Genomic DNA, 27,804 nt, shown 5'->3' with positions numbered 1-27,804 from the left:
CAAATCACAAATTCGTGAAATATGTTTCTGACTACGCACACACAGTATTCCAAGTCCTCTCAGTTTTTGCTTTCTTCGCAAATATCAGTATTTGCTAATTAAGAACTGTCAGGAGATAGTGAAGAACCCTGTGTTCAAGGATTAACATTTTTGGTGACTTTCTAATATGGTTCTTTAATTTTCCGGGCCTTTTAATCAAGTCACTTTCCTACTTCCAGTAGTTATGGCAATGTCAATGTGCATTTGTATTACTCAAACAGGCATGCTAGTGTAACCAGTTCTGTTAAGACTCCTAAACAGAGCAGAAATTTCTACTTGTTAGTTTCATTCTGTGCAATAGTTGTATTAAGCTTAGTTATACCCAAAATTCTATAGCAACCGAATCTTTTGAACTGAATTTGTGAACACACTGACGTGGCACTCATCAGGCAGGGGGGTGCGTGTGTATTGGTCAAAGAAGTACTGAAAATCAAGATTTTTCTGCTTGCCACGTCAGTGTGTTCACAAATTAGATTCAAAAGTGTGAGTTGCTGTAGAAACACTCTAGTTATACTCGTGGACGCGAGGTGAGTAAGTAGGGAATTTCCCATTTTAGAGTCCTGTCATCTATTGGGATCGCCAAGATGTGGAGTTTAATTGAGGACCTTCTAGCCACTTGAGTACTAAACCCTGTGTTACTGAAAGCACTTTGTTTGAGTGGAATTGGTTGATCCTAGGACCCTAACTTCGATCGGTCGGTGTGTTCTACCACCATTTCTCATGATTATAAGCATACACGTGTACTACATGTTGAACACTTGTGCGTACCCTGACTTATTACAATCCTACAAGATGTAGTCTGTTCCTAGAGCATCTACTATGTAGTGCAGTCGTGCAGAGCTGTATGTTGCAAGCTATAAACTACCAAGAAATAGTTGCACTCTGGCACGTATAATACCTACTTAAAAAGGAAGAAATATCTACGTTTTATTCAAGGACCAAAATATCTCCGATATATTCTATATATCACCAATATATATCGGTATTTTGATACACCGATATTAATATTTTTGATATATATTCACCGAATATAGAATTCTTTTTTTCCGATATATATCGAATTTTGATATAAAATTTTATATCGTCAATATAATCGATATATCTGATATTTATTATATATATCGGTTGACTTTTTGATCATTTTTTTAATATAAATTTGATATTTCCAATATATTTCCGATATATTTCTAATATTTCTGATATTATATTTCCGATATATTTGATATTTTCTATATTTTAAATAGTTTGGACTGGTCACAAAAAAATGGATATATCCAATATATTCGATATATATCAGTTTTTAGGTACACTGATATATTCACCGACATCGATATTTTGGGCCTTGGTTTTATTGTAACTATCACATATTGAAATTTGCAAGCAGGATACCAGCACCATGCTTTGAATTGTGTCTATAGGCTTGTTTTTAAAAGCCTTAACTTACTATGCAATTGTGAACTCCTTGAGCCACAAGTGCTACACGTACCAAACAAAATGTAACAGGACCCAAGTTGGTACGTATAAGCACCCCCGCCTCCAAAACAATCACCTCAAGACCACCATCTACTCTGCCTCCTACCCTCCATATAATCATAATAGCTTCACAGTATAAAACCCATCTTGTCACCCATTGACAGAAACCCCCATCATTATTTTTCTTATTTCTATAATTTCCGTTTCAAGTAACTGATACGAAACTATCTAAAATTTCAAGATATTTGTTACTGACCGACTCCAATTTGTGTTGGGCAGACTCTAAAAAAAACTCAATTATTACAAGTGTGCCATTGGTTTCAAAATATCTAAAAAAAAATAATTATTATAAGTATGTCATTGGTCTCAAAAAAGTTGAATTCGAAAACCCCAAACTTAAACGACCCGGCTAGGTCGTTTAGACTAAGTCCCCAACGACTTGGCCACACCATTTGTGACAGTTCAAACTCGAAAACCCCAAACTTAAACGACCCGGCTAGGTCGTTTAGACTAAGTCCCCAACGACTTGGCCACACCATTTGTGACAGTCCAAACGATGTGCCCACACTAGGGGTGGGCAATGGGCCGGACTAGCTAGCCTACCCTAAACATTTAAAGCCCTTCGATATTATTAGGGTAGGGTTCCTACCCCCTAAAAGTCGGCATAGGGCGGGTCACAAGTCTAAATCTCAAGCCTCGACCGACCACTAGCCCTTTTAAGGGGCTTTAGGGCTTTTTAGAGGCCGGAGCTTTAGGCCTGCCTATATATTTTTTTTTTTTTTTTCTTACATCGGTTTTAAAACTCATTTATATTACAAAATGTACAATAATCTACAAACTCAAAGTCCAACCAATCTAAGAATAATCCCGTATAAGTCCAAAAATTTAAAATGCACATCCACAATCTAATGAACTCAAGACATCGAGAGTTCGAATTTGTTCTTCCTTGTACTCAAACCTCACTAAAAAATTACATTTAACATTGAAATACATAGACAAATAATTATATTATCATTTTAAAGGAAGAAGTAATAGATATAAAGAAGAAACATAATAGTTTTGGTTAAGGGTCATGGAAGTTGTTAAACTATTTGTAATATCATAAATTATTTCTATAATAGATTCAAATAAATATAATATTACCTTTCTTCTAATTTAAAAGTGATTCAAGCTTTGTATATGGAAATGAAAATATTGGCTTTTGAACAAGTGATGGAGAAAGGTTTGAGATTACAAATGTCATTTTTCTGACAAAGGGTGTTTTTGTTTTCTATGTTACAAATGTCCGCTTCAGATTTCTTTTTAATGGTGTGGAAGGAAACCTTTAGTTTTAGACTTGACTTAGATGTGAATAAAAATATAATTTATAAGAAATAAGTGAGAAAAGAAAAATTGAGAATAATAAGTTATGGACTTTGACTTGATGATCAAAGGAATAAAAAGTCATATTTTTATTAGGCTAGTGCTCATTGTTCTTCATGGTGCTAAGTTGACAAGTTTTGTTATATAAAACAAGTTATTGGAAGTACCCTTGGGTGTAAGTGATAAATTACAAAGGACAATGTTATTTTAATTGAAAATATTTAACAAAGAGTTGGACAATTATGATATGTGTATTTATAGTGAAAGTATGAAACGGGGCGGTTAGGGCTTGGTTGGGAACTTGTTAGGGGGTTCCGGCCTATGTTTTAGAATCTTAGCCCTAGCCCCCGCCTCTAGAAGGCATTAGGGTAGGTCGGCCCGGCCTAAACTCTGTGAGGGCTTTAGTTGTGAGGGCTTTATAGGGCTTAGGGTCGGGTCGGTCAGGGCCGGGTTAGGGTCGTTAGGGCCAAATTCCCACCCCTAGCCCACACCGGTCAAGAGTCCAAAAAACAGAATTTTATATTTTTTCAAAGTTCAAATCCCAAACGACATGGCCACACCGCGTGCGGCCTCGAAGTTCAAAATGATGTGGCCATATGGGTTTGGGATTTGAACTTTGAAAAAAATATAAAGATATGGACACACCGTTTGGACTAAATCTCCAACGATATGGCCATATCGCTTGGACTAAGTCCATATCGTTGGGGATTTTTCAAAGTCGTTTGGGACTTAGTCCAAACGACCCATGTCGGTTGGGATTTAAGTTTAAAAATTTTATGTTTTCAACTTTTTGGGCATATCGGACCAATGACATATTTATAAGAATTGTTTTTTTAAGTTTAGATTTTTTGAAAACTTTTTAATGGTACATTTTATAATAAATTTTTTTTTTTCAGTTTTTGAAACTAACACAAATAATTTTTTTTTTTTTTTTTGAGTCCGGCAAATTAATAGGACTCAATTTCAATACTACAGAAGTGTTTTGGGTTTAAATTCTAGTTTTTTTTAGCCTTGGATATATTTCAATTGTTTTAAACACTGGTATTTTGTTGCCACAACTTTGATTATCTTCCATATTTACCGATATATCTGGACATATTCCGCCCAATTTGCATTTTCCACCTGATCGAGGAAACATTCTGGAATTATCCAAAATTTCAGACAAAGTTTGGAATGTCGTCCCGTTCCCACCATAAAAGACCAGTCCCCAGTTATCTTGGTCTCCAATTTTCAAGAATCTAGCTCTGTCCTACAAACACATTCCTCCACCCTTGTTCTGAAGAATCACCATTAAAGAAACAAGAACCCATACTCCTCAACATGAAAATCGAAGAAATGAACATGGATGAAGAGAAGAAAGAATCAGAATCAACATCTTCAGATCACGCAATGAAACCAGGATCATCGAAGAAACAGAAACTGAACCAAGAAACTACCGGCAATAAACGAGACTTCAGCAATTTGCCTGAAGACGCACTACTTATCATCTTCTCAAATTTTGACATGAAGGAAGTCATTCAAATATGCTGCCTCTGCAAGAAAATGAGAAATACTTGGAGAACAGTTCCCGTTTTAAACTTTGATCTTGCTTTATGGAAGATACCTACTGAAGAAGATATGGCGGCCGAGGGGCTTTTGCAACTCAATCATGGCAGTCGTTTCAATGCATTCGTCGATCGTGTTCTTAGTCTTCGTGCTCGTGAGGGTGCAAAGATTGATAAATTGCGTTTGTGTTCCACTGAGCGTTACAAGGCAGAGGATTTTAATCATTGGATCGAAATAGCATTGCAAGAAAATGTCCAAGAAATTGAGATTTATGCTCATTATTATCAGGAAATTGTGGTGAATCATTCAATCTTTAACTCAAATGTTACAGTTTTTAAGCTGGAGGGGAATATGAATTTTGAAAACCATTTCGGATACGATAGATTCAAGTATCTATGTTTGCCCATGCAGATGTTTATAGCTGAACGTCTTACAACTTTGAAGTTGGTTCAAGTGGCATTACCAACTGGATATCGGGGTCCTAACTTACTATTTGTAGATAGTAAGTTGATCTTGAAGTGCCCCACTTTGAAAGAGTTGACTCTAAAAGATTGTTGTGATGCGCATCTTCTGATATTCGTTATATGTGCTGTTAAGTTAATGAAGTTAGTTATCGATAACAGTTACAATAGGATAATGGTTAATTCTAAATGTGTGATCCAAATTGTTTGCGAGAATTTGGTTGATTTTAAGTATAGAGGTCTGATGAGAAATGTTCGTTTGACAGTAGACCACAATGCCATAGTTGATGCTGCAATTTATATGGTTATAGTAGATTCGAAAAAGATACCTAAAATAGACATTGCTGAAGCTGCACGGAAAGTTATTGAAAGGATGCCCAGGGTGAAATCTTTGACACTGCAGGGACTTGAGGTACGCTCTTGTTTCATTTGTGAAAATTACTTAAAGAGGGTATTTGCATTTATTATCACTAGTTTAGAAGTTATAAGCACGGAATTAGGTTTATGCAAGGCCTGAAATGATAACTAAATTTTTTTAACAACAAGATCGAGGCATGTGGTTTGGATTGTGTTGAAATGGATTTACTTCTTAGTTTGGACGAATTTATTGGTGAAATAATGTGTGTGCCTTGTAGTCTGTTGATGGATCTCATGGGCACACAACTACCCAGGGAAGTTTAGGTAACCATCTAATTATCTAAACAATTAAAGGTTCAAGTGTGCAAGGCCATGTTTAAATAGTTCTCCTGTGGGGAAGAAATCCTGATAATATCTAGGTTGATAGTTTAAGGAATTCTGGTCTGCCTATTGCGTAGCTTATGTCGTATGGAGGGGTGTGAGGGCTATCATCGATCTACCTACTCGAAAACGACAAAAGATCCATCTTTGGTTGGTTTGTCATGTTTTAGCTTTATTGTTGGTTTGGAAAATGAATATTAAGGGAGGTATTCCCCTCAAATATCCCCCCCCCCCCCAAAGGGCACTATCCTTCACAGATAGATTAGTCATAACCAGTACTAGTGTGAATTTGGAGAAAAGACACCACTCCTGTTTGAAACTTGGGATTAATATATAATGAATTTACTGGTTTTCATACACTTTGTTATGTACACTCTAATTCCTAAGAAATCAACAGTTGCATCTATCATTTTCATACAATTTCGTGATTTCTATATGCTTCCCATCTTTTGTTTTTCAGCTGAAGCACGCATTATCTGATGTTGAGATCTCATTTTTAATTCAATTTATTTTACATTTCAGCATTAGCTACGCTCAGGCTGTAGAAATTTCCAGAAAAAAATGTTTATGCAAGTTGCTCCAATCAATATCAGTGTAGATTAATTATATGCACAACTGAATTACTTCTAGGTGCCGGTGTGATGTGCTTTTTAAGAATGTACAACCTGTTTGAATGTCAATGTTATCCTAAAAATGCTCATTGTTTGTCTTTCTCATATGACAAGGTTTTTGTGAAGAACAAACTTGTTACTTCTTTGAAAGATCTGCTCTCTCCATTAACTGATTTAAGACATCTGAAGCTGCTGCTATCAAGTCATGACAGTGCTTGCATCTATGGGATGGCATACTTACTCCAGGGTTGTCTCTCACTTGAAACTCTTACATGGAAAATGATTGAGGTGCTCATCAAAGACTTGAATTTGTCACTGTTCAATGTTCTGATATGAAAGTTTCCTCTAATCTTGCCATGTCTTACATATTTATCTTTCTAATCTTAGGATTATTACAGAGTCAGATCATCGAAGTTCACCAAAATCCCTCAAAAATTCTCGTTGTCTCATCTCATCAGGTCTGTTGAGGGCCAAGTAGTCCAAGGACGTGATGATGAACTTGAGTTTCTTACTTTCTTGCTGGAAAATGCTACTGGTTTGGAGCAAATGATTATTGACACACGTACACATTGGCAAATGTGGGGAGAAAGCATGGAACTGCTCCAGTTCAGGGAGAAGTTACCCAGTCGTCCACGTGTTGAAATATCATTTTCCGACTAATGTGGTTGAATCAGGGAACTCACAAATTTCGTGAAATATGTTTCTGACTTCTACAGTTTCCTATATCTATCAGATACTGTCGCTTTCCTTGACAAAGATCAGTATGTGCTTGGATCTGTGAGGAGACAGTTAAGAAACCCTGTGTTCAAGGATTATTGTGTTTGTTGATCGACTTTGTAATGTGGTTAATTTTCTTTCTGCTTCAGCTTCTGTTTGTAACATGCACATTAGTATTACCCCAACAAGCCTGCCTTGTGTAAATCTAGTATTTTTATGTCGGCATTTTAGTTAATTGTAAAGTTTTGTAATCTTCCGAAACAATCATGGAAGTTGACGATAGATTCCGAGATTTCAATGGCAAGTACTGAGATTTTGAGCTTCGCTAAGGGTATATACGTAAATGGACACAAATAGGCAATGGATAAAGAAAATTTAATAGATAAAAATGATACACGAGTGAGAAGAACGGACATGGCTTCAGTACAAAGTTTTGAGAAATTAGTCGTTGATATATTTCTGTGCTCAAAACCAACACCAATCCAAAAACAAAACCAAAACCAACTAGTTTTACCATTACCCATTTCAAGAAGAGCTGCTTTATTGATATCTGTTCTTCCGCTCAACTTCATTTCACCTTGTCAACCTTCACTGGCTAGGGAGAGAAGGGACAGGAGAGTTATCCCACTTGAAGACTACAAAACCAGCTGTTAGTTTTCACTTCACCTTTTTCAAACTATGTATGTTTTGGCAATTAACTATTAGATACTGACATTTGCATAGATGTTTAACGTGTTTCTTTTGATTTATAAGTCTTGTGAAGTGGTCGATTCTCAAAGTTTAACAAGTATCCTTTTACTGACTTCCAATTCTATTTGAATTTCGTTATTTAGTTGATAAGAGGGGAGACCATATCTGTATAGAAGCCGATATATAGAATTAAGATACATTAATAAAAATTATATGATTCCAGAATGCCTATCTCTTGTTAAAATCATTAAGGCTTTAAGGTGACCAAAAATTCTCATAGCTGAGTTTTTTACACCAGTTCTCCAACAGTATTTTACTTGCTGTAGGATGATTACTCACTTTTCGTCTTAGCTGTACCAATCAACAAGTTTATTCTTGATTGCGCAACACTTCGCTGTAAGAGTCGGTGCTGGTTTTATTGGTCTCATAACAGTTGGGTGATCTGGTCGAATGTCTATTATTCTTTGTTGTTGCTTTCAAAATTTCACCCCGAACTTGACCATTTTACTCTAGTTTACCTGCACATCCTCTGCAGTTCTCTTTATCTGATTGCCCTTTTTCACATCTCATCCTCAACTTGTGAACAGCTGATGGCCTTAAGTACTATGATCTTGTCGAGGGGAAGGGCCGGACGGCGGAGAAAGGATCAGCAGTGATGGTTCATTTCATAAAGTTATTGGCGTATCTTCCTTTGTATCAGTATAAGCAAAACAAAGTTCACTATTTCACTTTTTGGTTTTGTAGGTTCATTTTGACTGCTTATATCGTAACATTGATGCAGTCTCAAGTCGAGAATCTAAACTTCTAGCAGGAAACCGTAGTATTGCAGAGGTTTGTTTCATTTGTCCTAGTGCTCTATTTATTTGATTAAGTGACCCAGATGCCTCATTCTGTTGTGGAAACAGTCTTTTCTTCCAATCGGTTGTTGCTACCCTGCTTTGCCTGAATGTATATGCTGTCATAAAATTACTTACCAAAATCATACTGACTAAGTAGTAGCCATGGCTCAGAAAAAAACTTTGAGTTAGTTCAAAGTCCTTTTTATCATGGCCTACCGCCTACCTTACCAACTCCTTTTGATACTATTTTTATCAGGCCAATGTTCCTTAAAAAGGAAATGGATGATTGTCTGGATACTCTGATTTTTTTCTCCATCAGGTTTAAACCAAATATCAAACTGTCAATTTATAAGTGGGAGGAAATAGTATTGTAAATTCTGTTGTTCAATCCATCACTAAAAATATCTTCATCATCCAAAATCTGTCAAGCTGGCAAAATAGGTCTGTTAATGAGTTTATTACTTCTTGCCTTCTTGGTCTTTACTATCTGTGATTCTCGTTTACTTTTAAATTATAGTTCTTAATTTATTGAAGTTTTTCTGCTTTGGTGCTTCGTTGTGCTAAACACTTTGCAACTCTCAGCTATCCGTCTGAATCCTATGACCACCTCCCCTGTTATTGGCTGAGAGCGAACACATACCAAGAACACGTTAGTCAGTTTTGCCTATAGTGGGTGTTGGTTCCTTTTTTTTTTGGTAAAACCACTGTATATATATATATTTGCACTAAAGTGCATCAGGTACCTGAATATTACATGTCATATGATCCTCCTGCAAATGTCCTAGTAACCAAGTGGTTGCTTCCATCTCCCAAACACAGTCTCTGAGATGATGAGCAGTGGTCGCTAACAGATGTGCGACCTTATTACATGTGTGTTGGTTCCTTAGTAGCCAGATAATGTTTTTTCCTTATTTTGAAATGTATATACACTTTGCTCCCACCAGCCATTTCCCTCCAATCCTCCCTTCCGGAACAAGAAATTGACTCATCTGTCCACTTCACAATTACAAAGGAAACATGTGGCCAACTGATTTCTCTGCTGTTGCCGAAAAATTACATCCTATATGTTCTCTTAAAATCTTCTTTATTTTACTCTGTTTGCATTTGGATTCTTGTTAAATCAACCAAGACGCATATTCCTCTAGTACCAAGTAGATTTTTAAACCCTACAATGTAATACATAAATGGCCGGCTGACGTCCTCTATGGTTAAGTAGCCATATGAATTCAAGGTTGGAGCTACTCCTGGCAAAGAGCGTAAGCGTGACTTTGTAGACAACGCGAATGGGCTTTTTTCTGCTCAGGCTTCACCAAAGCCCCCGCCAGCTATGTACTCAGTAACCGAAGGGATGAAAGTAGGTGGGAAGGTAAGAGTGTCCACTGTACTTCAAAAACATGATAAATATTGTATGAAGTTCCACCCACGTTCCTATCAGTTTATCCCATCTCGTTGGTTTTTATCTCTTTTATTCTATTCTCATTATGCAGAGAACTGTCATTGTGCCACCAGAAGCTGGTTATGGCAAAAGAGGAATGAATGAAATCCCGGTACAACCTACAAACTTCTTTTGAAATTGGAAAATTTCCATTTGCATCATTTCGTTAATGATTCTTCTTTCATGAAAAGTGTGATGTGTGATGTGTCATGAAAATGGATGGACGTTTAGTTCTCTATTGCAATTGCTCCAGTCGTGACTACTAGTAGGTTATAGGTTATAGGATTAGGAACATGTCACCAATGCATTATGTGAACTAGAGGTTATTAAGATCTTCACATGCGTTTTGCAGCCTGGAGCCACCTTTCAACTGACAGTGGAACTTTTAGAAGTATTGTCACCGTAAACGAAGAAGCCTGTGTTTGGTGAGCATCACAGCAATCAGTTGAAAGAAGGAAAGAGAAAGTCATTCGTAGCATGACTGCCATTTTGCTCCATAACTATATATTTGTAAGCATAGTACAAAATATCAGGATATGGATATTTATCGATATTCAATTTCTAGATATGTATCGTAGATATATCCTTATTTTTAGGGATATTTGATATTGTTTCACATGCAAATATCGTAGATATATCTAAAATATTGACAAATATCATGGATATTATGGATATTTATTGATATATCATGATATATTATTTATATTTATTTAAAATATAATGGTAAATATTAAATAAAATTGTTATATATACAAAATATCACTAAATATCTCTAAATATCACAAAATATCTACAAATATCACAAATATCATTGAAATGTCTCCAATATTTGTAGTCGTATATATTTTTGAACATATCGTGATATTTATATATCTTTCTCAGAAATCTAAATAGATATTCCCAAATATCATGATATATCGGGATATTTTGTACTATACTTTTTTTCAAAATGCAGCAGAATTACATTTGCAGTTTTTCACTTTTTCTAATGGAACACATCCACATCATATTTTGATTCTTTCTTGTTTATACTTGTAATTTCTTCACGCTCAAGATCCCATAATATGAACTTTTGAAGACAAAGGCATTCCTCTCAGCTCATACTTGGAATATAATCTGTCAATTTTCATATTTGTCCAATTTTAATAGGTAAAAATATTAACTTGCTTAGCTCGAATAAAAAAAGCTAAAGATTTGAAGAAGTATGTATTATCTAAGAACTTATTCACAATTTAGAGAGGGCAAGTTCAAATGTCCGTATGTAATTATGTATTAGCCAAAAAACTGCCCACCTAAAAGTCAGAAATAACATACAGTGCAGCTGCTATATTCAAACAACTAAGTTGTGTAGAGCATGGCCTAAAATATCACCGAGATATCCGATATATCTTGGTAAATTGGTACACCGATATCAATATTTCCGATATATATCTACCAAATATTGAATCTCTTTTTTTCCAAAATATATCGGAATTTCCGATATGAAAATTTATATTAATGATATAATTGATATTTTTGAGATAATTGATATATATCAGTTGATTTTTTGACCAATTGTTAATAACTTAATATTGAAATTTCCGAAATATCCGAAATATATCGGCAAAATATCTGATATTTTAGAAATTTTAGACTGGTCACAAAAAAACCGAAATATCTGATATATCCGATATATTTCCGATATATTAACCGATATCGAAATTTATATTAACCGATATCGAAATTTTGGGCCGATATCGAAGCCCCAAGTTACACCGACAAATGATTGACGGCCAAAGTAAATTGGTTACAGGCCATATAGGTAATTTAATTGGCTCAAACCAGTAAACTGTCCAATGCATTAAACAAACATTCATCCCTGATGGATATGCTAAGAAGCATCTTCCTACTCATTTATCAATTCACCCTCAGGGATTAAATTATTATGTAATTTTAGGTAAATTTAATCGAAAATATCGGGAATCCGAATGCATTAATCAAATTAATTTTTTTTGTTAATGCCAGAATCTCAACCCAATCTCTATTGGCAACGTACAGCACTGATATCACTATTAAACAAGCGAATCAGAGACTCTAATTTGTTGCCTTTTTATCTATTTTGTAAGTTTACAATAACGTTTTTAATCCACGAAATAATATTAGAAATGGGAGAAAGGCTCAGAGTATATTAGTTTAGTTACATCAACAAGCTTGTTATTAAGCTTTCAAAGTTTGATGGTATATAAAACATCATCACTGCCTCTACATATATAATCTTTCACAAAAAATAATAAAATTGAAATAGAGCCTCAGGAAAAATTGATTTGAAGAATGCATCAGAGAAAATGATCTCAGATGGTACGGACAATTTTACACATCACAGGCCTAAACTCAAAAGTAGTTCATTCAGCTGACTATAAAAGATGAGACATGCAAAGAGCCTATGGTAGATGAGAGGTGAGACAAATAAACTAAGAGGCGGAGAACAAACAAGAGATGGGGGTTTACTCAAGCAAGTGGAATAGAGCGTATATATAGTTGGAATCTAAACCCTAATTTTCATGACTAAAAGTAAATTACTTAGATATCCCTGAATATGTTGGACCCAAAGAAATAGCGGAGGAATGAGCAACTTAAGGGGTGTCAAATGATCTTGGGCCAGACTAGCCCATCAATCTGACAACGAAGCCCTCAAGCTTTGAATAGTGGAACAGTGGAAATTTAGTCCCATCCGAGAAACGGCATGCGCGTTTTTCGGGCAAGCTCGTGTTTGAGGCACAAACTCTTGAAAGCAAACAATTTTTCTTTGGTCCTTTGTACAATCCTATGGTCAATATGGAATCAAGAGCCCCACCATGTGCAAGCATCTGATTCTTAAATTTTCAGCAAGGTTTGCTTGGCCTTAACTCCCTTAAGTATCTACTATTTGGACTTAACCATGTCAGCGTATTGGATAATGAATGCAGATAGCGTAATAATCTTTTGACAAATGTGCGAGTTTTGTCAAAGATGTAATCATGACAAAGGAATGTAATGATATGATATATTGACCACTAGCAGATTAAGGTCAGTAAATTTCAATACTTTGTCGTTTCAACTGATGTTGTAATGCTTTAGAAGTGCTGTAGTACGTGTAGTTTCGATAACATGCGCGCTTATCTGTTCGTCTTTGTGCAAAATATGATGAAGTTTTGATATCAAGGCTCTCAGCTCAAAACATTGGAATAGCTCAATGGTGCAACTTTCTCATTTCTAGCTTAGGCATAATGAGTCGCGGGAGACTGAGAAGATAGATTTTAGAGGTAGAGCCTCCAAATTTCTAAGTAATAAACTTTGTCTGTATCATTGAATACATTCCTAGGAAACCAACTTTTTACATGTTTGTTTGGTGTGACTTATGAGAGCATTATATTATAACGCTCAACTTTTTGGAAATCAAGCTGAAGTAACTACACAACTACAAAAAGAGGGGCAAATCATAACAGTCCCTTGGACACATTAGGCCGGCAGAAGCTAAGGGCATTTCTAATCAAGGGTTTAAAATTATACCTTTACATAGGTTTTATCTAGGTGTCATTAGGATTTAACAATTCCATTTACACACTAATTTATAGACTATTATCCACACTTTATAGCTTTCAATGGAGAAATGTAAAAAAAGTTAGATTTAAAACTCGGACGTCATTTTGGAGTGACCGTTTGAGTTTAATTTAAAGAGGGACCATGTCATTTCACGTCCAAATTTAAAATTAGAAATCAACACTTACGAACTAAAGTGACGTCCATACATGTTTTAAATTCGGGCATCACTACTTTTTCAACAACTTGTATTCGGGTGAGGAATTCTACACTTGTTTTATTAGCTATTAGTTTATTAATTACAGTTTACAATCTCCATTGGAAAGAATTTTTTAAAATTTAGAGAGGTAAATTTTACACTGTTTACACCTTCCAATGGAGATGTTTTAAAGCTTGAACTTATTATCTTGACTGACTTTAGTCAAAATGGATGCATTGGGAAGTAATTCAAACTCAAGACAATGAATGTCTAGGAATTAAGTCAAGATCGATAAAATCGGCCCGCTAATATTTTTGAAGTTCTTGTTAATTATACCAACTAACATCAAATATGAAAAAGTTTGTGATATGTATGGTAGTGTGTAAAATTAGATGATTTGTTCTTCTTGTTGTTTGTAAAAGTAAGATATCGTTGTGGACTTCTTGTTGAGCAAAAAAACGGTGACCCATGAGCAGGCAATATACAAAAAAGTAACTTAACAGAAGCTTTATTGCTTTAGAGACAAACTTAGCTGACTTTAACTTTAGAAGAAGCCCATAAAATAAGGACCAAATTTGTCACTAGAGAATCCGACCATGGACCATTCAGTTACTAAAGATTCGTACATATCCTAGTCTCCAATTAAAAATTCCAAAAAGACTTACAAAAGGAGTCGAAACCAATTCCAACTTTTTTCATGTGCATTTAGGTAATTAACCACTTACCACAAGTAAAATCCCTCCCCTTTCTTGTTTTGGGTTTTTTTTTCCCCAATTTTCCCTCCTTATTTTTCTTTTTCCTTTAAAACCCCCCAAACCCAAAAAAATAGAGAGTACACATCCAAAACATTTCTCTCTCTCTCTTCACACTCTTTTTTTTTTTCTCATGTCTGCTCCATCAAGGTTTCTCACCGGAAACAACTCGTCTCCGGGATCACCACCACCACAACCACCACTAGCCGTAGACTCCGACTTCGTCGTGATCCTCGCCGCGCTATTATGCGCGCTAATATGTGTCGTGGGGCTCGTAGCGGTCGCCCGTTGCGCTTGGCTACGCCGCTACACTGGCGACGCACTTCGATCCCAGTTACATGTAGCAGCTAACAAAGGGTTGAAGAAAAAAATTCTGAGATCAATACCAAGACTTACATTTAACGGTAACGGAGAAGAAGTTAACGGAAAGTTAGTTGATTGTGCAATATGTTTAACGGAGTTTGTTGACGGTGATGAGATAAGAGTATTGCCACAATGTGGACATGGGTTTCATGTTGGATGTATTGACATGTGGCTTGGGTCCCACTCATCATGTCCTTCGTGTCGTCGGGTTTTGGTTTTTAAAAGGTGTAAGAAATGTGGGGGTGTACCTGAAACTTCTGCTACTAGTTCTAGAGCTGTAATTGAAGCTAGGGAAGATCATGTTAATAGTTTTTTACCCTAGCAGGAGTATCTCTCTCTTTATTTTCTTTCCCCCCCCTTTTTTTTTTTTTTTTTTGTAACTTTTTTTTATTTCGTTTTTTATAAATTAATTTATAGTGTAGTGTGTGAAGTTGGTGATTCACTTTGTTGTCTCTGTAATATTGGCTGTTATAAGTTATAACAGAAAAAGGAAAATATTCAGTCAAAAAAGTGGGAAAAAAAATGGTGTGGATTATTTATGTTAATTCTATATTTTATTAAGAAATAATTGGAATTCTCATGAGGCATGATGCAGCACAGTAGCAGTGTTAGTTGTGACTTTGTGATATATGGCACAATTGCCGCAAATTTTAGGAATTTGACAGTTAATGTGCCAATTTTGTAGCTGAGCGGTGGATATTTCAACAAATATATATCATCCCCAAGTCTCAACTCTTAAGCTCTTAACCTCAAAATAAAAGTTCAACCTCCAGGCATACCTAGTAATTTGCCAAATTATTTACGAATTATAAAGTTTGGCGAATAAAATGAATAATTCGGTGAATTTTTGAATGATATTGTTTAATTCGCAAATTGGTTGGGCCGGACTTATAATTGTCGAATTATAATGTCCAGATTTTTGAAATTCAAAAAAACGGGCCGGGCCTTAATTGGAACAAAAAATAAATGTATTAGTAATAGTAAGTAGAACAAAAAATTTGACATTTGTATTATTTTTTCATGAATAAAATTGTAAAAATAAAAATAAAAACGTTATGTACTTATATATCAAAGTTGTAAATATAAAATATATAATTGAATTTTAAAAGAATACATTCATATTATACCCGTTTAAAACACGTATATCGTATTTTTACCATTAGCGTTTTATTGGACCAATTATTTAAAAATATTATTGTTGAAAATTTCAAATCTTAGGTGAATAATTGTGTATCGAACTTTTGCCGTCCACAAATTTACTACCGGACATATAGTGTGCCTACAGTGCACACTGCACACTAAAGGTAAATGAGAAATCTAAGATATTTCTTTGTCCCTCTCATGTATCTGTCTCTCTCGTATTCCTCCTATTTCTTGAAAAAGGAATCACTCATAAATGTAATCTGTGACTCTATGTGGCTTTGGCATGAGAATACATGAGATAAGATTAAGGAAGTCAATTATCGAAAAAAAATTATGAGATAAGACATTCATATTTCATTTTCAGGAAAAACTGGAATTTCTAATACAGTAATACATACTCTTATACAATGTGGTCCTATATTTGAGAATTTGAGTTCATATTTTATTACATAAAAACAAAAATAAATATAGATGTTACTATATTGTGACAAGTGGTTACGTGAAGAACTGAAAAATAATGACTAGCATGTGAAGGTGATGTGAAGGTGAGGGGCCAAGAAAGTTCACTCAAATTTTGGAGTTTAGCATTCACAAGTAAACAGAAATTAGTGAGGTGTGGAGCATGTGAGCATAGAGTTCCGACCATAGTTTTAAGAGATTGTGTGACATACAAGGTTATTAGTCTTTGAATCTAAATTTAACTTCATCTTTCTATTTTGGCAAGCCAAACTTGTGATTTCATTTGTACAAGATGTCACTCAAATCTCAAATAGAGTCTTGTACTAAAAATAAGTTTATCTTAGCCCACAACTGCAAAGTTGATTAATCTTAACACTCGAGAGTCAACGTACAGCAGAATGCACAAAATCTTACTTATCTTAGGACTCATTCACTCAACTGCGAACGTCTATATATATCTTTACCCGAAACAATAAAAAATAAAAACAACAACACTGCAAACATCTCTCTATATATATATGCAAGTAGTCTCCAACTAACTATTGAATTTTTCCTATTATCTCTTCTTACATTTTCTTCCTTATAGTTTTACTCCATAAACAAACTTTATCTTCATTTTGCAGCGACAATTAGTTGCGTTGTACCAGCTAAACACAGATGGTTTCATATAATTGAACTGTATAATAAAGAAAATTACGACACTCAAGTCCATAGTTGGGCACACAATGCTTTTTGGAGAAATTCAACAAGTACCTCTGTAGATGGGCACAAAGACGATTCCTCCGCAGATGTTTGGTAGTTCGTCTCTATCAATTCTTCAGTATAATCAACACTCAAGTAGGTAAACTGAAAATAAAATGAGTGTATTACTATATTAGTATAAACTCTAGCTACTTTCAGGCAATAAGAGTTAACATTATTGTGACATGAGTTGGGCACATCAAGACTACGACTAAATCAAACCGGCAGATGTGCTTAGAACAAGATTTAATCCAACATTATGGTCGGTAGCTTAGTATCTTAGACCCATCAAAATGTAGGTTCATTAATTGGGCGATCAATGGTGATGTTTTAATATGACAATGCTAGATCAAATCTAATAAATTTGTTGGATCATTTGTGTCTACCACAACAAGAAAAGGGCCACATTCTTAAATTTTCCTAGAAGTATTACGAGAATTGTCTTTTTGGCGAGTAGGCGCAAAAGTAGGAGTACATGCTTATGAGAAATACTAATCGATATTCCTACAGTCCGTATTGAGTCTTATCAAAATGTTGGTCCACTAATTGAATGGTCCTGATCAATACTTTTGTGAGATTATTTTACTATGATCAGAATTAGTAGTGCATAAATATGGGAATGTGGGCATAGATAGTAGTTTTGTCGGATTTCTTTAGTGCGTACACAACAAAATCGCCTTATCCTCGGATTTGGGTCCACTTCACTAAATTCTTTCTATCCATTCAAGATTATATGAATTTTTAGTTGAAACTTGAAACTAAAAAAATAAATAGATAAATGAACTTAACATTGGATTCAATAAGATTGCAGTATAATGAGGAATATAGTCAAGTGGTGTATAAATATACAGGGTACCTCAATACGTGAGACTTGTGACCTACAATTTACTTGGTTGATTGCAGTGGAAGATAGAAAAGAGAGTGACAGGACTCAGGAGTGCACAACGATCCAGTTAATCAATACAGATTCCCACTTAGATAGCTTTGATAACCAATTGTCTGTAAAATATTTTAAGCATTGTCTTATCCGGCCGAAGCAAGTGAACATGTTTAAGTAACTGTTGGTCTATAACCGCAGATAAGATATGTTTTCTTCCAAATTAAAGAATATTGTTCTTCAATTCCACCAAGTTTTTTATGTGGGCAGGAGGGCGATCCAAATAAGGTGAGCTTCAGTACGCTCAAGCTGGGCTTAGTGTCTCAACGAGTTCTAATATAATATATATTCAGGCTCGGCTGGTACGAGACAAACTCGTCTGTGCCAGAAACGAACTGAACTTGAGTCGGCCGAACTTTAAAATATTCAGGTTGGAATCTGTCTTTTAAACCTACATGAAACAAGCCAACATTGTCTTGAAGGCAAAAGGAATTTTACAAGTTAAAATAAGCAATGCATTTAGATTTTGCAATTATATATAACTAAAGGACTAAAATAAATCGTCTATGGTAATCATCCGAAAGATTAAGTGGAAACTATTAATTACATATGTTAAATTATTATCTTAAATGGGATTTAAAAATTTGGTACTATGTATATGGTTATAGCTCTGCACACAATTAAATAGTGAAACTATATGCAAGTAATGCAACATTGCAACTACTTCTACGTTGGCTGCAGTTATGTCAATGATGAGTATAGCTCAACTAAACAGTTTTTTAATGCCTACTTGTGTTTGTAATTTTTTAGCATACTTCCTACTCTTAGTGGCGTTGGTACCGTGTTCACTATATTACTTACGTGCCAAACTGTGTATAGAACTGCAATAGTTGTGCAGTAACCTACATTTTTCATGTTTAAATGATTAGCAAATTAATCGGTTGGAACACTCCATAGACCATGTTCATTTTCTTGGCAAGTAAGGTTCACGCAATGTTCATTTAATCATGTTTCAGTTTAAGCTACTCGTAGTTCTCAATTCAGACGTTACATCATCGATAGAGGGTTGCAGGAAGACGAGAGGGTGGTTGAGGGTTTGTTCAACTCGTGTAGGTCATAGAAGTCGAAATCATTGTTATAATGAGCAAATTAGAGATTTCCCAAAGGTCATGAGGTTTATGGGCACGTACTGCGTATTTGCAAGAGCTTGTTGATGATTCGCAAGTTGCGAGGCAACAACTGTTTTGTGCAACAGGGTGGATTCACCTACCAAACTCATCTCTTTTAAATGTTATTCTGAGCCTCGAGCTCCATTACTCTGAAGTAATTTTTCGAACCACCTGGTTTGACTATCAAATGCTAATCGGTGCTGGATTGTGGCCAATTGAGCTCCACCATATTGAGGTATTTCAATGTGTTTTATTACATTTTTTTTCCTTAGCATCACAAACACTAAATCTACACCTGCAATTAACCAAGTCAAGAAGAACTCAATCTCTTGACCTTCCCTCGTCACACAGTTTTTTTTTTAGCATGTGATTACTGACTCGTTTGGTGCTGTCAAGACTCAAGAATGAAGAGGGCTATTTCAAGAAACTTTTGGGCATTACCACATCACCCCTGCAATGGAGATAGCATGACAGAGTCGAAAATGTGTAACTTTTGTCAATGTTTAGGAGATTTTGGCACGTAAGAAGGAATTCAGGAAAATGAAACTCACAGATAGTAAAATTGTAACTGGAGCAGAATGGAGAAAAGAGAGAGAGGAAGGGAGTGGTGGTAGTAGAAATGAGACATAATGGGGAATGATATATTTTTGGGCGAGTGTATACATGGCAGAAAATTAATTAAGATTTGGTACCTACTACCTAGTGTTTCTGAAACTGTGTAAACATTGGCAATATTTTGTTGATCTGCTGGTGCAACCCTTGCGAAAGATGAAGAAATGTTTGTTACCAAAAAACAAACAAATGGAACAAATGTAATGAAATGTGTACAGTGACTAGGCCGAAAAACTTAGATAACAACTGTTTCCGTAAGACCGTAACACGCCAATGTTTGGGGACGGAGCTGAAGGCTACCTGCCAAGAAGAATGCAGCAGGGCACTTGGCATCAAAATGTTTTTTGGGCTTTGCACCTATGTCCAAGGATAATCCGGAGTAAAGTTTAAGTAGCGAACGGCCAGCTAGGATATTGCATAACCCGTTCATCTTACAGTTTGAAGGCATCTACTTGGAGCACTTAAACAAAAGTACGTAAATTAATGAAACAATCTACTCGGTACACCTAAAACAAAACTATATAAGGAAAATGCATGTACCAATTAACCAATAACAGAAGGAGGGGGTCATGGGTGCCGGTGAAATAAATCAAAGTCTCTTGCTTTCAAACAACTCAGAAGCAAAAGAAAACCACCCTTAACACGTTTCACCGATTAATCTATTTTCTCTATATTCAGTTTTCCTTTCTGGATTATCACCACGCCCCTTCATCCCTTAAGCTCAAAACAAGAAGTTCAGAATCCCCAAACAGAAGCATGTTAGCATCATTACCAATGCCCAACGCCAAAACTCACAAAATTGGAACTTCCAATCTCTTAACAATCAAAGTCAATTGTTCTTGGCAGCTTGTTTTGCACCAACGGAAAAGAACTCCGAAATGACTTCGAGGGGCATACCTTTGGTTTCTGGAACTTTCAAGAACACAAATATCCATGAGATGAAGCACACCACTGCATATATACCAAAGACGCCAGCAAGGCCAATGGTATTTAACATCACAGGGAGTGAATAGGTGACAATGATGTCTCCAATCCAAAATACAAGCGCACAGATAGCAATGCAGAGGCCACGAACCCGGGTGGGAAAGATTTCTGAGCAGAGGATATTGGGTATTGGACCAAAGCCCATAACAAAGGTGCAGAAGTAGACCACAACACTGATGGTTGAAATTACCGCATGGGTGACAGAATCCATACTCACAACGTTGCCAATCACAAGAACAATGAGTGTAAGTATTAAAACAGGGAGAGTGGAGAGGAGCAGCCGCCTGCAGAGCCATATCAGTTAAGTCGACAAATAATTATGTGAGACAAAAAAAAAATGAAACCTACAGAAATAGCTGAAATCTTAATAGCATATATCGTTCGAAATATACATGAGGGTGACAAGAAATTCTACGAGATTTACAAAGTATGATCTTTGTAGGAAACACAATCACCAATCATCCAAACTGAGGTATGTAATAGCATAGCTTACTTTGTAAATCTCGTATCCGACATGGATATTTTAAAGTATGTGTCATTCAACTTTAAAATTACCCTACACTAAAAGCATAGTGTGGGATACTAGGAAACAGTGGTGATATTTGACCGATACTGTCTGTAGACAGTCATACGATAAGATAGATGTAATAATGCCATTTGCATCATTTGAATATTAGCATATATTAAGAGCATTCTTTATTGTAGAAAGCAACAACATTGTTTTGAAAAACTTTGTTTGCTTATCAGCTGCTTCACAATCACTGAGCTGACGTATCAGCCATCATCCGTCATGTAAAACATCTTCACTCTCAGTTATGAAAAAAAAAGGTGTAGTAGATCTTTTAACTTGATGACCAATGAGCACAGCATAACAGATAAGACACTCGGGTAACAGAAGGTCAAAGTAGTGTGTGATCTACAATTTAATAAAAGTCATCACCAATACAATAACATAAAGTAACTTTGAACGAGATAGATACGACTAGAGAAGCTAGGATTACTAAAATCCCTCACACTCTAGGCTTGTAACTCAGTTATACAAAATAGTTCCACTGAGAACCGTCATTGGAAGTTCTTCAATGCATAAAATGATTCAGACTGGTAAAGCGATAAAGTATAATAAAAAAGGATATTTGTACACGGCAAGAATTCAGCGAAAAACCGACACTGGAAGGAAAATTGATTGGATTATGCTATGCAAAAAGACGAGGGAAGAAGAATCACCTTCTTCCTGAGATATCCATGAGCCTCATTGCAACAGCTATACAAGGAAGCATCAACAAGGTAGTCACAGCGCTAATAAGTAGAGATGCAGAATCTGAACTGATTCCCATGTTTGAGAGAAGAACTCCAACTCCTGCTTGCTCAAGAATCTGAGGGGTGTAGTAGAGGACTCCATTTATGCCAGAAAACTGCAAAATAAATATGCATAAAAGTTTGTCAGAAAACAGAAGGTCATTAAAAACATAAACTTTGGCCCCCCTTATATAAAACTGATTACAGTAATTAATTTTCTTCAAGATTGTTAAAAATCAAAAGTAAAAAAAAAAAGGAACAAAGACGGGCTGCAAAACAAACACCACACCTAATTGAACATAATTCCCACTGTCCTATGAGCTCAAAGGAAGCTCATGAGTTTCTATCCGTATCTGTGGTCTCAAATGAACAAAGCTCTTTATGCTAACATATTTTTAAGAATAAAGATTATAGTCACTCGGCCTATTGGCATATAAAGATTCTTTATGGTAGAACTTCCTGTTCTCTTCTTCAAACAAGAAAGCAAAAAATCAAGTACAATTTCTGCAGCCAAAGAGACTATGAACTTCTCAGGTGCTGAGTTGGGAGATCCATAAAACAAATGCAACCTAGATATGAGCTTCATCCAGACACATGTTAAAATAGATAACAAAACTTCTAAAGGATTTCAGTAGAAACTATTCTCTCACCTGCTGAAGGATTTGAATTCCTATGCCAACAAACAAAGCATGCTTCACTCCTGGCTCTAAAAGATCACCCCATTTTGGCCCCTGAACGGCTTCAGATGGGTGAAGCATAGCTGGACCAACCGGATGCTGGTCAATCAGATCCTTTGAATACAAAGCAGGCTGACTTACGAGAGCTGCCGCCTGAATATACTCACTTTCTGCAGGGACGTCATGCCACCAGGAAGTGAAACAAGAGACCCACGACGAGATGCAGGAACACCTTCCTGGTGCAAATAGATCCTTTTAAATCCTCCTTCTTTCTGCCCATCTTCACCTTCCCTTTCCGTCCATTGCCAAGCCAGCTGCCAACCACCACCAATACCCATACTACCAACTGGGTCCCCAGCGTTCCCTTGCATGAGACTGCTGTTACGTCTCATGCTCAAAATGCTGCCATGAGAAGCAGGTGGCACCATGTCTTTTTCCATGCTTGTAGTCTGACGGGACAGCAGCGGGCTTTGCAAGTTGTCATCAGAATCATTGCCAGCTACATCAGATGTGTAGTCTTCTCCCTCCCTCTGACTCTCCTCATCCCATTGTTCATTTTTAACTTGATGTTCTGCCACACTAAACATGCTGCCAAAATTGGGAAAAAGCATACTTCGCATGCTTCCTGTCTCGGGAAGCTTTTCATGGACACTGCCAAAGAGGGTGACCAAAGGATCCATAAGAGGAATGCTCTGGCTATCCATGCTTCCATGACGAGACATGAGACCAAGAGTACTCTGCCCAGGGATAGGTCTTGCAACCCAGGAGAGTCCCTCTTCAGTGCCATATAACCTGATCTGGTCCTTCTCGTCAATTGGTTCCAGGTCATCATGAAGTTCATTGTCTGGGCCTATTATGTACTCTTCTATAGATGTGTCACCTCCAAATCCAAGGCCTTCAACTAGCAGAGCCATCTCAGCTGCAGATCGCCAGACCTTTCTAAGTAACAAGCTTATTTCAACAATTAAAAAATGAATAAATAAATAAATATAATTGTTAACTATCATAAGTTCCAAAGCATATCTGATAAAGTAGTTTTTAGCTCAAAAGATATAGTTCAAAAGGGGTAAGCGGCATTAATAGTTTAGTATGACAAATCATGCCTCTGGCTGTAGAGAGCACCAAAAAAATGTTATATTTCCATAAAGCATACTTTAAGTATATAGCACAAGACAAGAAATGAGTTTCACATTCAACATTCTCAAAACAACAGGCATAAACAACAACAGGAAGAATGTTTGAGTCATTGTATAGGAAGCCGACAAGACAGGACTCTTCGTCATATGAACCACCTAAACAAAACTAAATGTGGTCTAGATTTTTAACCTGAAAATTTATTTGGACCGCACTTGTATTGTCTGTCATAAGTATTTACTGGATAGGTTATTTCAACGTTCTAGATTCAAATATATTATCTTTATTCGATAATTTGAATTTTATTACGGGAAAAAGCCAGGTTCACGGAGCAGGGCAAAGTGAGAGGGTAAGAACGATCCTGAAAATCATAACCACTGTTCTGCTACATAATCGAAGTAGGGTCAGATCCAGAATGCAAAACCGAATTAGCAAACATACACCTCAATAAAAAAATATGTAGGTAGAAATACCCAGTGTAAACATGCAAGTTACGATATAAATAGAACCTAAAACAGAAAAAAGAAAATTAATTGACTAAAGGCAGAAACAACACTTAAAATCACACCTGACACATCTTCTCTGCCACGCAATCGTTGCAAAACTTGTTTAGCCTCAAGCATACGCCCTTTGCTCACAAGCCATCTTGGAGATTCCGGCAAGAAAAATACTGTTAAAGCGAAATAAACGAGAGATGGAACAGAGAGAACACCAAGCATCAATCTCCAATTTGGTGAATCCATCAAAGACATCCCAAATACCATGCAGTAAGACAAAAACATTCCTCCAGAACCAGTGAACTGGGGAAGAGTATTGAGTAATCCCCTTATTTCCGGTGGAGCTGTCTCAGATATGTACACAGGAACAAGTGTAACAGAAAGACCAATTCCAAAACCATCTAAAAGCCTTGCTAATAGAAGAACATAGACATTAGGAGCCCATAGCATTACAAGACCACTAATAAAATATAGACATGACGAGATTATGAGCATTGGACGGCGACCAAACCAGTCTGATATTGGTCCAGAACACGTCGTAATAACTGTAGCTCCAATTAGCGACATCGCAACAATGAGCCCTTCTATTGTTGGTTGGCTTTCCAGTTCAAACTCTCTCTTTATATAAAGAACAGCACCTGCAGATAATAACAAACAATGAGTCACTGTATACTTGTTATACTATTGGAATCTGAACTAGCAACACTAAACAAGTTACCTGCAATTGTAGCATTGTCCCATCCTTGTAACAGATTACCAACCGCAGCGGCAATAGCAACAAGTACCGCTCCACTCATCTTTCCTAAGATTTAAGTAAGAATAATATTCAAACAAACTTTCATTCATCAATCAGTAAAGCAGTAAGCAAGAAATTACCAAGATTAAAGAAACCAATCAGGGATCAGATGTAGAGCGAAGATGATGGAATGCAAACTAATAATAATAATAATAGCTGTCTCTTTAACGGAATCTTCATTTCATATCCAGACAAAATAATCTTTTAACAAAAAGCCAAGAAAACAGACCGATCCTTTTTTTTTTTTTTTTATCCCTAAAACACTCACTTCCAACTTCCAACTTCCTGAAAATATTAATCAATCAATCAAATTAGTTTAGTTTTAATTAATCTGCATTTCATCCATTCAACCTAAACAATCATAATAATCAGAAAAGAAACCCTAATATTTGGAGAGAGAAAATGAGAATTACCAGATCAAGTCTGAAAATGGGAGGAAGAACGTGGTTTGCTGTTCGGCTCTCCTGTTTTATATGGAGTGAGAGTCATTTTTCTTTTTCACTTCCCTGGACTTTATATCTATTTTATATTTCATCCTCAGTTCAAATTCTTTGCTTTTAGAGGGATTATTCAAGTCGAGAGGAGTTGACAACAAATATAGTCAGGTTATATTGGGTTGAACAGCACTTAACAAAAGGACGCACCTATAAATCAGAAAACAATTGAAGTCCCAAGCAAATACGTGTAAGAAAACAACCTTCCAGGTTATAATAATTGATATGGTGGGCCCAATCAAACTGTTATTATAGGGCCGAAATTGAGTTGCAATCAAATTTCACACTCTAAACTCGAAATGCACTATTTAATTCCACATAGCTGTTCTTAGAGCATCACAGGCTAATAAGCAACAATTTCACGTGCAGCGAGTAGGACAAATTAACAGAGGGAGTTTGTGATTGGTCATATACAGTACGACTCGGTAGGAGGCGAAGTAGGGAGCAAAAGTTTAGCCTTGTAAACTTGTGAAGTGACAACAGTACAACTGATTGGTCCACAGTGTCAGAAGAGAATGGAGCTCGTTGTAAGAGCATTTGCAATGCAAGTCATAACTATCACCCCCTCTATCACCGCCACCTCCTCACTTTTCACCCCCTCTATCACCAACCCGGTGATAAACAAGGTGAAGGAATGCAATCTGGTGATAAAAACATCTCGGACGGGATGTTAGATTCCGTCTGAGTTTTATAACGAGGCGGAATGTAACATCCGTCGATATTTTATAACGAGGCGGGATGTAACATCCCGTCCCCACGTAATACCAAATGACAGACGCGAGCGGGCTCCATTTTCACTTCATTTCCGACCAAAATTCCGATTTTGTAGCCTCCATTCACAACCTTTGAACACAAATTTCCATTCATAATGACTTCTCCATCCCCCAACCCATCCCCACCAAGCTCACCACATCAAGAGCATTCCCGATGGTTTGGAAATGTCAAAATTTCCAAAAAAAGGGCAAAAGGGATCGTCGTCGAAACGCGTAATGTGGGCGAGGAGGGACGAAATTGAACTTGGGTTTAATTTTCCAATCGTTATGAAATCGAGGACCACCCACCATTAAGCGTCAACATCGGTCCGACCGTAGTAGCAAATCGAGTGGCGGAATCTCAAAATAAGTTTTTGATTTTTTTTTTAAGTTAATTATTATTATTTATGTTAGTTTATATCAAGTTTGTTGTTGTTTGAATTTGTCGTATTATTTTAGTTTGAATTTGTATTAGTTTTATATTAGTTTATTTTAGTTTGAATTTGTCGATTATTTTAGTTTGAATTTGTATTAGTTTATATTAGTTTATTTTAGTTTGAATTTGTCGATTATTATTTTAGTTTGAATTTGTATTAGTTTATATTAGTTTATTTTAGTTTGAATTTGTCGATTATTTTAGTTTGAATTTGTATTAGTTTATATTAGTTTATTTTAGTTTGAATTTGTCGTTATTATTTTAGTTTGAATTTGTATTAGTTTATATTAGTTTATTTTAGTTTGAATTTGTCGTTATTATTTTAGTTTGAATTTGTATTAGTTTATATTAGTTTATTTTTAGTTTGAATTTGTCGTATTATTTTAGTTTGAATTTGTATTAGTTTATATTAGTTTATTTTAGTTTGAATTTGTCGATTATTTTTAGTTTGAATTTGTATTAGTTTATATTAGTTTATTTTAGTTTGAATTTTATCGTTATTATGGTTTGTTGAATGTAGGAAGTACACTTATGGAAAGTCGTTGTGCACTTTCAAATGTTAATGTCGTGGTGGCGTTGTATGAAATCAAAAAACGGATCCTAATTTTGTCACGATTACCGATATTATATCCGCCACACCATTTGGGAGTTTTTAATTGTAATTTGGGACAAAATGATCGGCGTTGTTGTTTGGGATAGTTGAAATGGTGGTGGCCAACTACCCACACATTTCATTTCCCATGGGGTGAGCTTGGGATTACCCCTCTTGATTTCCACAATGCTCACGGGTATCCCAATTGGTTATGGAGATGCCGTTCCTTTTGATGAAACTTTAGAGGTTTTTACTGGATGAGTTTCTTTGAATGTTTTGATTTGGTTGAAGATGATGAGCAAGACGAGTTTTGAGATTATCGGTGGAAAGCAGTTTTAAGGAGGAGCTATAAATATGAGTTGG

The 27,804-nt window shown here is 36.0% G+C and overlaps 3 protein-coding genes, 2 non-coding genes and 1 pseudogene across 10 annotated transcripts; 3 read left to right on the top strand and 3 right to left on the bottom strand.

The window, feature by feature from the left end:
• Positions 1-4,082: 4,082 nt before the first annotated feature.
• On the top strand, positions 4,083-7,150 carry LOC147491592 (F-box/FBD/LRR-repeat protein At5g56420-like). 4 transcript variants are annotated; one of them, XM_086565932.1, is made up of 4 exons: positions 4,084-4,716; positions 4,831-5,292; positions 6,344-6,517; positions 6,617-7,150. In XM_086565932.1, exons 1-4 carry the CDS (start codon positions 4,195-4,197, stop codon positions 6,887-6,889), a joined length of 1,431 nt encoding a protein of 476 aa, XP_086422058.1. In that variant the 5' UTR covers positions 4,084-4,194; the 3' UTR covers positions 6,890-7,150. The 4 variants fall into 4 exon arrangements, with proteins under 4 accessions (XP_086422060.1, XP_086422059.1, XP_086422058.1 ...); XM_086565934.1 differs by having other exon boundaries at positions 4,083-5,292; positions 6,688-7,150; XM_086565933.1 differs by having other exon boundaries at positions 4,083-5,292; positions 6,628-6,829.
• A 164-nt stretch (positions 7,151-7,314) lies between these two features.
• Positions 7,315-10,476, top strand: LOC147491591 (FKBP-like peptidyl-prolyl cis-trans isomerase family protein). Of its 2 annotated transcripts, none has more exons than XM_086566860.1 (6): positions 7,315-7,595; positions 8,224-8,294; positions 8,381-8,467; positions 9,692-9,841; positions 9,963-10,022; positions 10,263-10,476. In XM_086566860.1, the coding sequence occupies exons 1-6, from the start codon at positions 7,361-7,363 to the stop codon at positions 10,314-10,316; spliced, it is 657 nt and encodes a 218-aa protein (XP_086422986.1). In that variant the 5' UTR covers positions 7,315-7,360; the 3' UTR covers positions 10,317-10,476. The 2 variants fall into 2 exon arrangements, with proteins under 2 accessions (XP_086422986.1, XP_086422987.1); XM_086566861.1 differs by having other exon boundaries at positions 7,322-7,595; positions 8,224-8,288.
• Positions 10,477-12,063: 1,587 nt separating this feature from the next.
• LOC147491590 (small nucleolar RNA snoR116) lies at positions 12,064-12,151 on the bottom strand. The gene has a single exon (XR_015200496.1). It is a non-coding gene; the product is annotated as a small nucleolar RNA snoR116 (small nucleolar RNA).
• Positions 12,152-12,193: 42 nt separating this feature from the next.
• On the bottom strand, positions 12,194-12,275 carry LOC147491589 (small nucleolar RNA snoR117). Its single transcript, XR_015200497.1, has one exon. It is a non-coding gene; the product is annotated as a small nucleolar RNA snoR117 (small nucleolar RNA).
• Positions 12,276-14,460: 2,185 nt separating this feature from the next.
• LOC147491588 (RING-H2 finger protein ATL8 pseudogene) lies at positions 14,461-15,203 on the top strand (annotated as a pseudogene). Its single transcript, XR_015199814.1, has one exon. The product of XR_015199814.1 is annotated as an RING-H2 finger protein ATL8 pseudogene (transcript).
• A 4,942-nt stretch (positions 15,204-20,145) lies between these two features.
• On the bottom strand, positions 20,146-25,387 carry LOC147491587 (monosaccharide-sensing protein 2-like). Its single transcript, XM_086565450.1, is given in 7 exon segments — positions 20,146-21,051; positions 21,992-22,179; positions 22,714-22,923; positions 22,926-23,659; positions 24,443-25,009; positions 25,090-25,173; positions 25,248-25,387. Coding segments are annotated over 6 exon segments (2,217 nt in total). The 5' UTR covers positions 25,169-25,173; positions 25,248-25,387; the 3' UTR covers positions 20,146-20,612.
• Between the last annotated feature and the right edge of the window lie 2,417 nt (positions 25,388-27,804).

This window comes from Coptis chinensis, chromosome 6, assembly GCF_015680905.1.
Source record: "Coptis chinensis isolate HL-2020 chromosome 6, ASM1568090v1, whole genome shotgun sequence".
Taxonomy (NCBI): Eukaryota; Viridiplantae; Streptophyta; class Magnoliopsida; order Ranunculales; family Ranunculaceae; genus Coptis; species Coptis chinensis.
Note: the sequence above shows the minus strand (reverse complement) of the source record. Positions and strands in the feature narration are given on the sequence as shown.